The 13,148-nt window shown below is 32.1% G+C and overlaps 10 protein-coding genes across 10 annotated transcripts; 6 read left to right on the forward strand and 4 right to left on the reverse strand.

The window, feature by feature from the left end:
• Nucleotides 1-2,983: 2,983 nt before the first annotated feature.
• Nucleotides 2,984-4,090, forward strand: VICG_01903 (uncharacterized protein; the record flags this gene model as incomplete). Its single annotated transcript, XM_007605286.1, has 1 exon — nt 2,984-4,090. One exon carries the CDS (start codon nt 2,984-2,986, stop codon nt 4,088-4,090), a length of 1,107 nt encoding a protein of 368 aa, XP_007605348.1.
• Nucleotides 4,091-4,625: 535 nt separating this feature from the next.
• VICG_01904 (uncharacterized protein) lies at nt 4,626-5,285 on the forward strand (the record flags this gene model as incomplete). Its single annotated transcript, XM_007605287.1, has 1 exon — nt 4,626-5,285. One exon carries the CDS (start codon nt 4,626-4,628, stop codon nt 5,283-5,285), a length of 660 nt encoding a protein of 219 aa, XP_007605349.1.
• A 643-nt stretch (nt 5,286-5,928) lies between these two features.
• Nucleotides 5,929-6,915, forward strand: VICG_01905 (uncharacterized protein; the record flags this gene model as incomplete). Its single annotated transcript, XM_007605288.1, has 1 exon — nt 5,929-6,915. One exon carries the CDS (start codon nt 5,929-5,931, stop codon nt 6,913-6,915), a length of 987 nt encoding a protein of 328 aa, XP_007605350.1.
• Nucleotides 6,916-7,050: 135 nt separating this feature from the next.
• Nucleotides 7,051-7,311, forward strand: VICG_01906 (protein translocase SEC61 complex gamma subunit, archaeal and eukaryotic; the record flags this gene model as incomplete). The annotated part of the gene is made up of 1 exon (XM_007605289.1): nt 7,051-7,311. One exon carries the CDS (start codon nt 7,051-7,053, stop codon nt 7,309-7,311), a length of 261 nt encoding a protein of 86 aa, XP_007605351.1.
• Nucleotides 7,312-7,457: 146 nt separating this feature from the next.
• On the reverse strand, nt 7,458-8,117 carry VICG_01907 (uncharacterized protein; the record flags this gene model as incomplete). The annotated part of the gene is made up of 1 exon (XM_007605290.1): nt 7,458-8,117. The coding sequence occupies one exon, from the start codon at nt 8,115-8,117 to the stop codon at nt 7,458-7,460; it is 660 nt and encodes a 219-aa protein (XP_007605352.1).
• A 552-nt stretch (nt 8,118-8,669) lies between these two features.
• Nucleotides 8,670-9,002, reverse strand: VICG_01908 (uncharacterized protein; the record flags this gene model as incomplete). The annotated part of the gene is made up of 1 exon (XM_007605291.1): nt 8,670-9,002. The coding sequence occupies one exon, from the start codon at nt 9,000-9,002 to the stop codon at nt 8,670-8,672; it is 333 nt and encodes a 110-aa protein (XP_007605353.1).
• VICG_01909 (60S ribosomal protein L21) lies at nt 8,959-9,153 on the reverse strand (the record flags this gene model as incomplete). Its single annotated transcript, XM_007605292.1, has 1 exon — nt 8,959-9,153. The coding sequence occupies one exon, from the start codon at nt 9,151-9,153 to the stop codon at nt 8,959-8,961; it is 195 nt and encodes a 64-aa protein (XP_007605354.1).
• A 219-nt stretch (nt 9,154-9,372) lies between these two features.
• VICG_01910 (ribosomal protein S4) lies at nt 9,373-9,927 on the forward strand (the record flags this gene model as incomplete). Its single annotated transcript, XM_007605293.1, has 1 exon — nt 9,373-9,927. One exon carries the CDS (start codon nt 9,373-9,375, stop codon nt 9,925-9,927), a length of 555 nt encoding a protein of 184 aa, XP_007605355.1.
• A 98-nt stretch (nt 9,928-10,025) lies between these two features.
• Nucleotides 10,026-11,642, reverse strand: VICG_01911 (uncharacterized protein; the record flags this gene model as incomplete). The annotated part of the gene is made up of 1 exon (XM_007605294.1): nt 10,026-11,642. One exon carries the CDS (start codon nt 11,640-11,642, stop codon nt 10,026-10,028), a length of 1,617 nt encoding a protein of 538 aa, XP_007605356.1.
• Nucleotides 11,643-12,140: 498 nt separating this feature from the next.
• VICG_01912 (uncharacterized protein) lies at nt 12,141-12,638 on the forward strand (the record flags this gene model as incomplete). The annotated part of the gene is made up of 1 exon (XM_007605295.1): nt 12,141-12,638. The coding sequence occupies one exon, from the start codon at nt 12,141-12,143 to the stop codon at nt 12,636-12,638; it is 498 nt and encodes a 165-aa protein (XP_007605357.1).
• Between the last annotated feature and the right edge of the window lie 510 nt (nt 12,639-13,148).

Raw genomic sequence — 13,148 nt, forward strand, 5'->3', positions numbered from 1 at the left:
GCATAATTTAGTATTGCAAATAAGAGATTATGAGGATGTGGAGAAGAATTTGAAAGTGGTTATTTGGTTATGAAATAAACTTTTAAAAGTAAAACTACATGGGAGACAACTATATTGTGAATCTTTGAGATATGTGTCCATATAACTAAAAAAATAAGACTTTAAACTTATCTACGAGATTATTAGATTATTTATAAAGCAATTAGATACAGTCAAAACAGAATTCGAAGAAATTTACAATCAAATTTATCACCCAATAGCCTCTAAATATCAGATTATTTTAAAAGATAGTGTTTGTTAATAACCAAGATTTTATATTTATTAAAAATAGCAATCAAACCATCGTAATCTTATAACGATTAATGTGACCTTTATCATTCGATTTATCAATATAAAGTAACAATAGATACAAATGGTGAATATTTTTAATCGCTTTTTGATCAAAATTAATGTGTTTAAAATTTTTTGATTGCTTCAAATTCTAAATTTCTACAATTTAACATTAAATTAATAAAATAAATTTGCAGACAAAAATTTTGAGATCTAAATTTGGAATAAAATATTGTGTAGCCAAGGAAGATGCCTAATCTCAATAGCCATGCCTTATTCTTCTTTTACATATTTATCAATATATTATATTTATTTTATTAGTTAATTTTAAAAATTTTTGATTTGCTGATTTTTTTCATTGCAAAATTGTCGTTTTATTTCAAAATTCTAATTTTAACAAAGTTCAACCTAGCATCTAATAACAAATTTAAAGTCTTCATTCAAAAAAATTGGCCATTCCAATTCTCATATATAATATGGCACATAACTATCCAGACTCATACTCCGGATATTAATAATGCAGTGCAGGTGTTGAATATTCAGAGCTCGATCTTTGTTGGGGAGTATATTAGTGCATGTTATAGCTTCTGCACAGCCTAGCTAGAGCTACAATGATGTTAAATTTGTTTATTTTAATAAAATATATTCACGGAAGATTGAAGAATGACTTAAATCAGCTAGTAAGTTGTGATGATGTGAATTTACACTATTCATTAATAAAACAATCAGATCGAATAACAAATTTAGAGCATAGATGCTATTGTAGGTAATAAAAATTAAGCAAAGATAGTAAGAAATCTAAAATTCAATCAGTAAAAGATATTGAAAAAAGTTCTGGATACATACAAAAGATACACTTGTGGTAATGATGCAGTTTCTTGTGCAAAAACATACTTTTTATTGGGACATTCAGAAATGCCATGGGTTATTTTAGCAAGTCGAATTGGATTGATTGCTTTTATAGTAGCGTTGTAAAGCTAAATAAGATGACAAAAACAGAATTAGGCTTTGATATGATCATGTTGTTGGTAATTAATATATTTAAAGAAAAATAACATTTTAAAACAGAGATTCCAAATGATTCGAGCAATGGCTATTTATATTATAAATATGAGGAAATTTTTGTGGAATAAATAAAACAATGCCTAGACAATCTAGTAATCACTGGAAATCTTTTTTGGTAATAATGCCGAATATTTTATAATCTGTACACAAGACTTCATATTAGTGCTATGAAGATATGCCATGTGCATTCATGAATAAATCTATCAGGAAAAGTTCTTGGCAAGAAAATCCATTTTTGAAATTGATGGTTTGATGAATCAATATTTGAACACAGGAATAGTTCATTGCCTTAAAGAAAACAGTTTTAGATTTACATTGTCCAACTATGGAGTGGAAACTTCGTAAAAAAGACCAATATAGCATTGTGGCATTGAAATTTATCTTGAGGTGAGTAGACAGAGGCATGCTATATTTTCAAAAATGATACAAAGGAAGCTAATAATCTTGGTGATACTTCTATTTTAAAGCATCTTAAATGGAAAGGCATTTCCGATGTAGACAATGAGCTGGAAAACTCTCTTAGTTTCAAAACAGCTCTTAATTCCTTATGTGCTCTGTTAAGTGTAAAGTTTACCAATTAACTGACTGCCAAAATCAGAATAAGAAATAGTTAAAATAGATAAAGGAGGAACAGCTATATTTTTGAGACTGAAATTCAAAAAAGAATTAGCATAAGCACACCAATAAAAGTATCAAAAATGGAATGTTGTATAAATGCTATATAAGCATCTAAGAGATAAAAATCATGATATGTCGATGTTTAGTATTACACAGGTTATTTATGATAATTTAAAAATACCGATAAGATTCCTGCGATCAAATATCTTGATTGTAAATGATTTTAAATCGTTTTATTTTTTAGTACTGTACAATAAACTACATTGCTGTTAAACAATTATAAATTGATATCAGCAATTAGCTGCAAATTTTAAGATCACCAATAATTAATAAAGATTCATCTGTAAAAATGAATTTTAATATATTTCAAAAAAGTCAAATATAGATATTTTTAGCATCCATTATAGTACATTCCAATCTTCCAAGTCAATAAAGGATGTTAATCTATGTAAATTTTATATCTTTTAGCACAGTATTAAGCATTTGTAGCTATAACCGCAGACATATTACCATTCAAAACTTTTGGTTTTCTTATTATATGATTTCTTGGCCTTTTTATTCAATTTCTGCATGCATTTAGCCATTTCAACAGGACTTTTAATCATTTCAAGATTGTAGCTTAACCATCCTCTGGCAATAAACACACCATAATGATAAAATACATCATCTTCAAGCATGTCTAAAAGTCTTTCTCTGATCCCTTCATTAAATTTATTATCAAAAATATCATCATGACTATTATATTTTACAGTCATTTTGAACAAGGGAATTTTTTTAGATAAAGTAAATAGTAATTCAATTAACTTCCAATATAAATTTAATCAACCCAAACGGAGCGGCTTGTTTCACTTCAATACAATCAACACAAGTATTTTAAATAGATCACTTTGATCTTACCACAATGGAAGTTTCTTTTAAAGATTGTTGCTATATTTCTGATTCTAAAAATTTAGAAAATTTTTAAGCCAAGATGCGTGGAAGCAACGCTAAAAGTACAACAGAAAAGTCTAAAAGCAATTCTGTGGGTAGAGAAAAAAATAAGAGAGCATACAGATCAATTCTCATCAACCACATGCTTAAATTCAGAGGAGAGAGAGCGCCAACACTCAATCAAAAATTGAATGAAGAACTTCTTTTATCATACAATAAAATTAAACTCACAGACACTGAGATTAAAACCAGAAACAAGGTTTTTGAACTATTTAAAAAAGTAATTGAAGATGCTTTAGATTGTCAAGTAGAATCACATGGGAGTTTCAGAACAGGTACAATGGTCTATGGATCAGATATTGACATTACAGTTCTTATGAATAAAGAAACGATCAAAAAACCCAGGAGTCTATCCTATGATGCTTCGTACAAGCCATATTCCAATCAAATACTTGCTAAGATTGCAAATATAATAGAATCAAACAATATTATAACAGGAAATATTATTCATATAAAGAATGCCAGAGTGCCTGTACTTAAATGTGTGGATAAAATATTCAATTGCAAAGTTGATATTGTTATTGATAAATATGACAGTATAAAAAGTGCTAATTTTGTTATTAAACAGCTAGAAGAACGACCGTACTTAAAGTATTTAGCTACTCTTTTGAAATATTTTTTGAAGAGAAGGCATTTATCAGAGGCCATCCGAGGTGGGCTGTGCTCATATGCACAGTTTCTATTGATTTTAAATTTTGTCCAATTGCATCCATTGATCCAAAATGGAAATATTCGTGTTGAAGATAATCTTGGCACAATATTTATGGACTTTTTTCAACTTTACGGATTAGAATTTCCGTTCGAAAGGACTATTATTTCGGTGCTGGAAACAAGATACAAACCAAATCGAGATTCGCAGATTAATATTGAAGATCCATGTAATCAGGGGCATAATGTTGCAGCAGGATGCACAGCCTTACCTATGATTAGAGAAATTTTTTCATTCAGTTATAAAATCATGGCTGCAGCCTTTGCCGAGAAAGTGGCTACAAATAAGGCAATAGGAGAGCTGTGGCTGAGGATTGATGAACAGGAACTTGCATCTAGAAATAAACTCAACAAGGTAAAGAACGAAAATAAACCATGATATTACACTTAGCCTTTGTAGTTTGCCACTATTGATGATATTTGCTTCAAATGGTATGGTTTTTGTTTGTACTAATCAAATCACATTATGTGCATTGCCTAAAGTCAAATATGCATACTGGTTTAAAAACTATTTTTCACATTCGATTCTGACACATAATTTTCATTCTTTATGCGTCTAGTTTTAGATACATTTTATTTATTTTAAAGAAAAGCCCTTACTCTGATAATGCTGAATATGCTGGACATAGAAACATCCACCTCAGAGAATGAGATGGAATATTCAGCAAACGAGGGAAGCTTTTTACAAGAGTGCGAAAAGACAGAGCATCTTGTCAGAGACAAATCAAAGCAGGAATGGAAAGTGTATTTTGGATTTTAATTGTAGTATTTGAGCGTTTTCATTGTTATTTAAATGAATTAATATTTTTGATTCGTTTTCCTTCATGAATAGGCTTTATCACAAAGTATAATTTTATTTGTAATCATAAAAATCCTTTAAGCTGGCTTTATATTTGCTCATTCTTTAGCCCCAGATGCATTGCACACTATCTCCAGAAAACACAATTTTACTCGACAAACTGATAAAATCTACAAAAACAGAGATGATTAGCATAGAAGTCGACTCGATCTTTCAAATATATCTTATATCACCTGATTTATCACAACTAACAATAATAAAGCTTGAGCCTTCATTTTTTGAATCATTTGAAAATACCGTACTCATACAAGTCTCATTTCCAGTTAGGAAACTTTACAAACAGAATATAAAAGCATTGCAAATTACTTTAAATGATTACACAATTAACCTGGAATATATTTTTAACGCCATGAAACATACCCAAACTTTTGATTGCCTTGAGGCAGAGATATTTGACCTTGACTTTCAGTGTGAAAGAGAGATCGAGATTAAACTGCCAGGATTAAAGAGAATATTGAGGGAAATTAAAGACAAACAAATTAAAATAGAGATGAAAGATTCGTTTAAAATTTCAGGCCAACATGTTGAAATTTCAATACCCCAGACAAATTTAGACGTGGATTTCACCGTTGATACTGAAAAATTTAAATCAATTGTCAAAATTTCAGACCATTTTTACACAATAAAGTTTAATTTGCCAGCTGAAATCTCACCATTGAATATCACAATGGAAGCACCTGAAATATTTTTATCAACATTCATATCAATCGAGTAATGTAAAGTAGCATCATTTTAGATTTATAAGCACAGTGTAATGGCTTTACCCTGTTAATAAACTTCATTTATTATACTTGTCTAATGATTTTAATTTTCATCAATTAAATCCTTAAAATAATATCAACCACACAAAAACACATCTCAGTTTCAGTTAATCATTCTTGCTACAAACTATTCCAAAGAAGAGCCTTAAATAAGCTTATTTTCTATTTATTGCTAGCAATAATTTACTTCTTTTCACAATTAAGCTCAATAAATGAATCATACTTAAACGATTTTGGACATTTAATATATGCAATTTCATCATCTAATAACTTAATGCTACCTTCTTTAAATCCTTTATACTTTCTCTGTGTATCGGCTAGAATTTGTAGCAAGTCTTGTTTGTCATCCATCTGTTCAAGGGTAGGACTTAAGACAAAGTATCAACTAAAAATAAAATTCAAACTTGTCAAATCATTCAATACAGCCTTTTAATAATCAGGGGATATGTCTAAAATATATAACATATTTACATGCAGAGTTGCATTTTAAGCTTATAATGTAAGTGCATATTGTAAGCTTAAATATTCAAATATCATTTTGTCTTTGACTTTCCCTTCTTTTTGTAAATAAAAATACAAGATTCATTCAATCCTTAAATGGAAACAAGTGAGGGGTTTACATTCACAAGAAAAACATCAAACAAAGGCGCAAATTTAGCATTTACAAAAATAGAATCTTCTAAGATGCAGGAGAAGCACAATATGAATCATGATTTTGTATTTAATAGGCTGAGGCCAAACACTACAGTAAATCTGCACAGGACTAACACACAACCAAAAAGAACAAACAAAAAGAATTCTAAAGATTACCATGTAACAGGAACAGTGGAGCATAACGAGCAGAAAAACCCACAAATAACCATCACAAAGAAGAATACAATGAAGAAGACGGATAAGAAGAAGACAGCAAGTAAAAAGAGTGAAGCAAATCCAGAGGAAAGTACCATACAGTATAATGTTGTAAAAAAGAGAAAAACAATTAGATTGGACAAGAGCATAGACCTTTCATCAGGATCAATAATTGTGGAAACCCCAAAAGATTCCTGTCTCTCAGAAGAGACACTAAGAATTGATATACCTGTGATCAAAGAGAAGATAAAGTCACATGAAATCTATAAGAACGTTTCCACACATAATATTAATGAGCTGATTAAAGAATGCATAGCCTTTCTGAATGACAATTCACAGTATGCAAGAGAAGTAATAAAACATTGCGATGCCAACTATTTTTCTGATATTGACTATAGAAAAGAAATTGAAGCAACCAACAATAGGATTGAGCAGATCAGGAGTGAAATAGGAAAGTGGGAAGATGTATTTGAAAAAGCAAAAGCGTCAAATAACATTGATGTTAAAGTGTTGAATACGGCCACACCCGAAATTCAGTTTAACAAAGATGCAATTGCTATTGAGTTTGAGGAAAAGGCAAGCAGGCTAAGAATACTTGATGAGAAGTTAAGATACTTTTTTGAACATGCAAAAGAGAAAAGTGAGAATCTGCTAAAAAGCGTTTTCGGCTCACTTGAAGATAAAAATGTGGATGCATTATTTCTATTAAAAGCTATGAGCAGACTGGGCAGGTAAGATTGAATAAAGCGTATTATTTTTATCAACCATACTTTTGTTTGTATTTTTCTTTTGAATATCAATGGAAAAGAATTGAATTGCTCTTTTCTTTTAAAAATTTCCTTGTTTACTTGTATAACTTTTCTACCCCAAATGCCATCTTCAAGTGTGAGCGAAGTATCAAGAAAGGAAGAGACACCTCAGGCTAAGAAAGGATGCTGCAACTCAATAAAAAGGTTTCTTAAAAACATTAGAAAATTCATAAGGGAATCTGAAAAACCATCGCATGACCAGTTCAGGCATATTCTCAGGGGGCATTTAGTTGGAGTTATTGCTCTTGGGCTATTTGCTTATTGTATAAAAGTAATCCACATCCCAATCAACAATATGATTGCTGGATCTGAAAAGAAGTAATAAAAGGTAATTTTAACACTTTAATAAACTGTTATATTGTTATTTTAAAACGTCAAATTTTATGTTAGGTAGAAATGACATGTTTGAATTTGTAAGATTTATTCTTAAGCTTAAAAGGACATGTCTGAATTTTAATACACTTCAGCCTAGTTTGAGGATTTTCTTCTGAAAATTAGTGTTGTAGCCACAAATACCATTATAACAATTAAATTCCTTAGTTTAAACCTGCCAACAAATCCATCAACAACATCTGCAAAAAGCTCTGCAACGATTCTTGTATATTTGATACCTGAAAACCCACTTTTGATTATACATTCCCACTTCCCACACTGCGCTTCTAAGGCAGGAACACGTGTTGTAGGATCACATTTGTTTATCTTGTACATTCTCTTTGCCTCTTCTACTATTGCTCTTGCTTCTGCCTGCTTTATTCCTATTTTATATGAAATATCCATCTTTGCAAAGTATAAAATGTAACAGACACTGTACACCAATACAGAAATAAGGAATAAATTCATGATCACGTGCAAAGCCCCAATGATAAGTGCAGGGTTTAGAAAGTCACTCAAATATTGATAGAATGTTTTCCACTTGGACTCTCTACAGTTTTTATTTACTGAAAAACATAATTTCTTGGGTTCTACTTCATCTAAACTCAAATCCTCTCTTTTTATAGTCTGTGGAACATTGAAAATTGAGGGTGCTGGAAGACACAAAATAGCGTCTCTGTTCTTTTGCAGATATTCGCATGTTCTTTTTCCTTTTCTTGGTCTTGCAGCCCAGCTGATAGTAGTTTCAACATCCATTGACTTTGGGAACATGGGTTGAGTAAATAAAGACTGGATAAATAGAAAGAAGCAGCTAATGTTCTAAGCTGCAACTACTGCACAATATTTATTGCTATACTTGTTTTGTGTTTATCAACTATTAGGATAGTCAGATAAATTAACTATCTAACTAATACAGCAAAGCTTGGTTATTTGCTACCAAATTATTAAAAATTTAAAATAAGCATAAATAAACATATCAACAACCGCTTGATCTTCTCTTACATAGAATTTCCATAAAAAGATCTAACAGCAAACCTTTAAGTGCAATAACTTGACATCTTTGACATTCCCAACGCCTGACAACCTTTCAGTAGATGCGAATACTTTCTGATTTTTGTCTGTAAATGTTGAATCTTAATAGTCTTAAATGCATAATATAAATGTAACTTTAGCATTTGTCAATTTTCACGGGGAGATTAAAATCAAACACGAAGCTTCGCTGTGTAAAATAGGACATAAAAGAATATAACAGTGTTAACAGACATGTTCAAGCATAAACTACTCCCTTACCTTGGAAATAAATTTAATTTAGAAGAAAGGAACATAAGGCTTTTCAGAAACCTGAATAGGCGTATTATTCTTCAGAGAAAGAGTAAACGCAGGCCTTGGGCCTTTTGGCAGAATTTTCTCAGGTCTAACCTTCATTCCCGACTTTGATGCCTCTTTGACTTGCTCAGCATATTTCTTCTGCCTGTTCTTCATATCTTCCATAGATCTACTAAGTGTAAGGTGCTCTGGTCTAATATGCATAACTCTTTCAATGTATTTTCCACCCACCCTCCTGTAGAAGATTACGCCATATGAACGTGGATTAACATTATAGATAATGCCAGTCTTTCCATGATAGTACTTGTGTGGCATTCCCCTTCAGAACACTAGAGTCGATCTTGCAATCAACAAAATCACCAACTTTAAACTTCTGAAGAATCTTGGAAAGACCTGGCATGCCCCTCTTTCCAAAATCCTTCCTCAAGAGCTTCCTTGTTCCTCTTCTAAAACCATTGCTTCTCATGCGTGGGTAGCTTAAAGTGAAAAATTTTACATTAAAAATTTGAAGAAAGGGAGGTGTATTTAATTAGCTAACGTAGAATTTGAGTTACATGACAGTATTTAAAACCAAACTTATTTAAGAAATAAGCAAGCAAATAGCTTAAAAACAGTATGAAAATGTGAAGCTTTACCTGCTCTGATCTCTCATAAAATTTTTTCTGCAAATTTTTTACTCCCTCAAATGGGAAGTGTGCGTAGAGACAGAAGGGTTGCAACATATCCTCGTAATCCCTGGGAGAAGGATAATCTAGTAAAGGAGCTTCAACTCATGGGAATTCATGGTTTGAAGAACAAGAGAGAACTCTGGACTGTTCTTACATTTGCCAGATCTGATAAGAAGAAGGCAAGAACGCTTCTTATTACAACAGATGAAAAAGAGTTTATGATTCATGGACGTGCTTTGCTTAACAAGCTTATTAAGTATGGGCTGATTTCAAGTGTTGATTTCAATGATGCCGAAGATATCAGAAGAGGATTGAAAGAGGTTTTGAATTTTGACTTAAACCATTATCTTGAGAGAAGACTGCAATACCAAGTGTTTAAGGCTGGAATTGCCAGGAACGTTCACCATGCTAGATGTATGATTTACAAGGGCCAGATCTGTGTTAAGGGAAGAGTAGTTAAAACACCATCTTTCATTGTTAAGAACGAGGATCAAGGATTAATTGAGAAGAACCCAATCTTAGCGAATCGAAAGAAGGCCAAGGCCAGCGACGATGAGCCTCAAGAAGAATAAATAAAATTTCCCAAGGAGTTGCTGTGTGGTTTATTAGAAAATGCCATGAGTAGGAATAATACGAGTGGACTTTTATTGTTATTTGCTTGGTTGTAGTTTTACTTTGCTACTTCGTCATGCATGATTTTACTCAGAACAAGTTTGATAAATTCGTTCTTTTTCTCAATTTTTGCGATTATCTCTTCAAAATGATTGAGTATTAAAGCTTCGTTGAAGAATAGCATTAAAGCAAAGACTCGCACATCTGCTGCTTTATCTTTAAGAACAGAGAATAACACAGAGTTTTTTAGGTACTTTAGCTTTGTAAACTTGGATTTTAGAGCAATGCTGATAAGGCTTTCATCATTTAAAACACTTTTGAGCGTCGGTAAAATATGAGTGAAAAATCTATTAGAACTACCACCTTTGACAGAATCAACGTCACCAAAGGTAATAATTAATGGATCAATCGAGGAAATTCCAAAGGCATCTTTTACATTGAAGGCATGAATGGGTTGCTTTTCCTTGTTTTCAGTAAGTGAATTGGATGAGCATTGCGTAATATTAGAAATATTACTTAAAGACTCGTTCTCTGCATAAACATCATCATTATTCGGTTGTGTGTAAGAAAAATCATCTGATATGTTGACATTTCCAAAATTATTAAGCTTATCAATATCACCAATGCTTTTTGAGATATCAGTACCTGTCATTATTTCAACAATTTGATAAGGCTCCCAAACACTCTCTTGAAATTCATTTAGCATTCCAAAAACTGAGCAATAGTCAATTTTTATAAATTCTAACAGCAAATCAATCATTATTTTTGAGTCAATCAGACTGTTTTTGACTAAATTGGTTGCTTCCACAATTACCTTTTGTCTGATTACAACGGACTTAATTCTTTTATAAATCATGAAAAGAAAGGACGTGGCTGAAAACTCCGATTCTGATTGGGGATTTGGAAACGTGTCAGACGAGACTGGAGTGTCCATTTTTATACACTCTTTTTCTGTTGCTTTGTATTCAAATGGTTTTATGTTGTAAATTAAAGAATTACGTGCCAAGTCGTCATCTTTGGACTTGCTGTTTTTACAAGCTTTACTTGTGCCTTCAAGCTTAATTTCAATACTTTCAAGAAGGTCGAAGCTAGTCTTATCAGCATAGTACACTAGAAAATCCAAAAGGTCTATTCCACTTTCATCAGCATTTTTAATAAGGGAGTTAATTCTGTTAATCAGTATAAAGTCCAATCCAATATCCCTAAACAATTTCAGATAGTCCACTGATTCACAAAGTATAACCACAGACTCCTTCATTAAAACGAAGTTTTCAATAACCCAAGCTCCAAACTCATAGTTAAAAATTTTCAAAGCCACGCACTTCTCTGCATAAAGCTTGGCAAGGTTATAAAAATTGCCGTATTTCCAAACAGACCTGAAAAAATCAGATTGAAGGTATTCTTCAGTACACAATGGAATGAGGGAACAGTAAAATGGTTCTAAATCAACCTGCTGATGGAGTTGTAGAACTAGCTTGTCAATTTCATTAGTCAAATAGTGATTTAAACACTTTGAAAACCCTTGATTGTATTCATTCAGCATACACTGGGCCATAAGAGTGAGATTTTTATTAACATTCTTCATCTGTCTTAGCTCACTGTACGAGTTGAGAAATGCTGAGAATATTTGTGTTTGTTTTGAAGTAAAGGTTTGGAGTAAATCGATGATTGGCATTGCACTTGAATGGGCGAACAGAAATAAAAGACAAAGAAGATTATTTACAATGCTATGCATTGTATTTGACGTCTATTGAAAACTAGAATGGGTGTTTGACAGGTATTCACGAGCACTGAGTAAACGTATCTGACTGGATTTTGAATAGAACCTGAGAATTTAATAACAAACACCGGCTGACAACTCGATTTAAGCATAAACACTTAGTTTCATGCCACCTATTTTAACAGCAGAGCATTGCATATAAAACTGATTTATTGATTAAGGAAGATGCATAAATTTATCATACTAGAGAATGTAAGCTCTATCAATAGTAAATTAATGTGAAATACATTTTATATTCCTTCTGACTAATGCCTACCTCACGCTTACATCCTTGCAGATGTCAATATTGTATATTTGTTACGTTAGTAGCATTGATGCAAGCCACACACAATGCAAGCATACCGTTTGATGACTTAAATTCAGTGATTTACTTTGATTGCTTTATTTACCCTCATGAAATTCTTAGAAATTGGCAGTATAATCAAAACAAACGCCTTGCTCTCAAGGCTTCAGGCCTTTGATCCAAGAAGAAGTTTAGAAATTGAAGCATACTCGTGTAAACAAACTAGGGAACAAAAGAAGCACAAGACCATTCCAAAGCCACTTAGATTCTACGTTTCTGCACTGGAGCTTGCCTTTCCCTATTACGATTTTTCAACGATGACTAAGGAGTCATTTAGGAACATATCACATGGCATGCTGAAGAATGAGCTCTCTTTTGTATTTTTTACCATGTATAAGAACCACGAGGATGTAGAAGAGTTTGTTTCCTACTTAGATGCACTACTTGAGCAGTGTGTTGATGTGAAAAGAGCGCAGTTCTTCATTGTGGAAGATAACATGCTGGATGATCTTGATTTTCACAGAATATTCATGGTGTATGACAAAAGAAAGAGGAGGGTGCTAATAATCAAGTCTATTCTTGAAAAGGAGGCAGAAGTAGCACAGTAAGCATATCAAATAATATATGTAAATAAAATGCACTTGTAATTGTTTATTTTCTACCAAGCACGGGGGTCCATCTAAACTATAGCCTTCAACATGCCACTGCCCTACTTTGTCTCTCTTTGGATTCTTATGGCTGTCAAAATGTTTTGGGGGCTAATACGAGTGCTAGGCTTTAAAGACAAAAAGACCATTCTTTTAATCATGCATTGGCTTGCTTTTTGTACCGATGCCTTCAATTCATTGTACGATTTAGTATTTCACTCATTGTTGTACTTTATAAGTCGTAGAAGCTTTTCCTGATTTCCTCAAACTCCATTCTCAAAGACTTTATTTCCGTGTCATTGTATTTGTTTATAACCTTATTCTCTATTTTATTGATAATCCTCTCCATAATATCCGAGACTTCCTTCTTTTTATAGCTGCTCTGCATGACTTTTCCCAGTATCTTTGTCAGTTCTATGTTTAAGTTTTCTTCTCCCATGCCAGGACTATTTTTTGTTGGCTAGGAATTTA

This window comes from Vittaforma corneae (genome assembly GCF_000231115.1).
Source record: "Vittaforma corneae ATCC 50505 unplaced genomic scaffold supercont1.22, whole genome shotgun sequence".
Lineage (NCBI taxonomy): Eukaryota > Fungi > Microsporidia > Nosematidae > Vittaforma > Vittaforma corneae.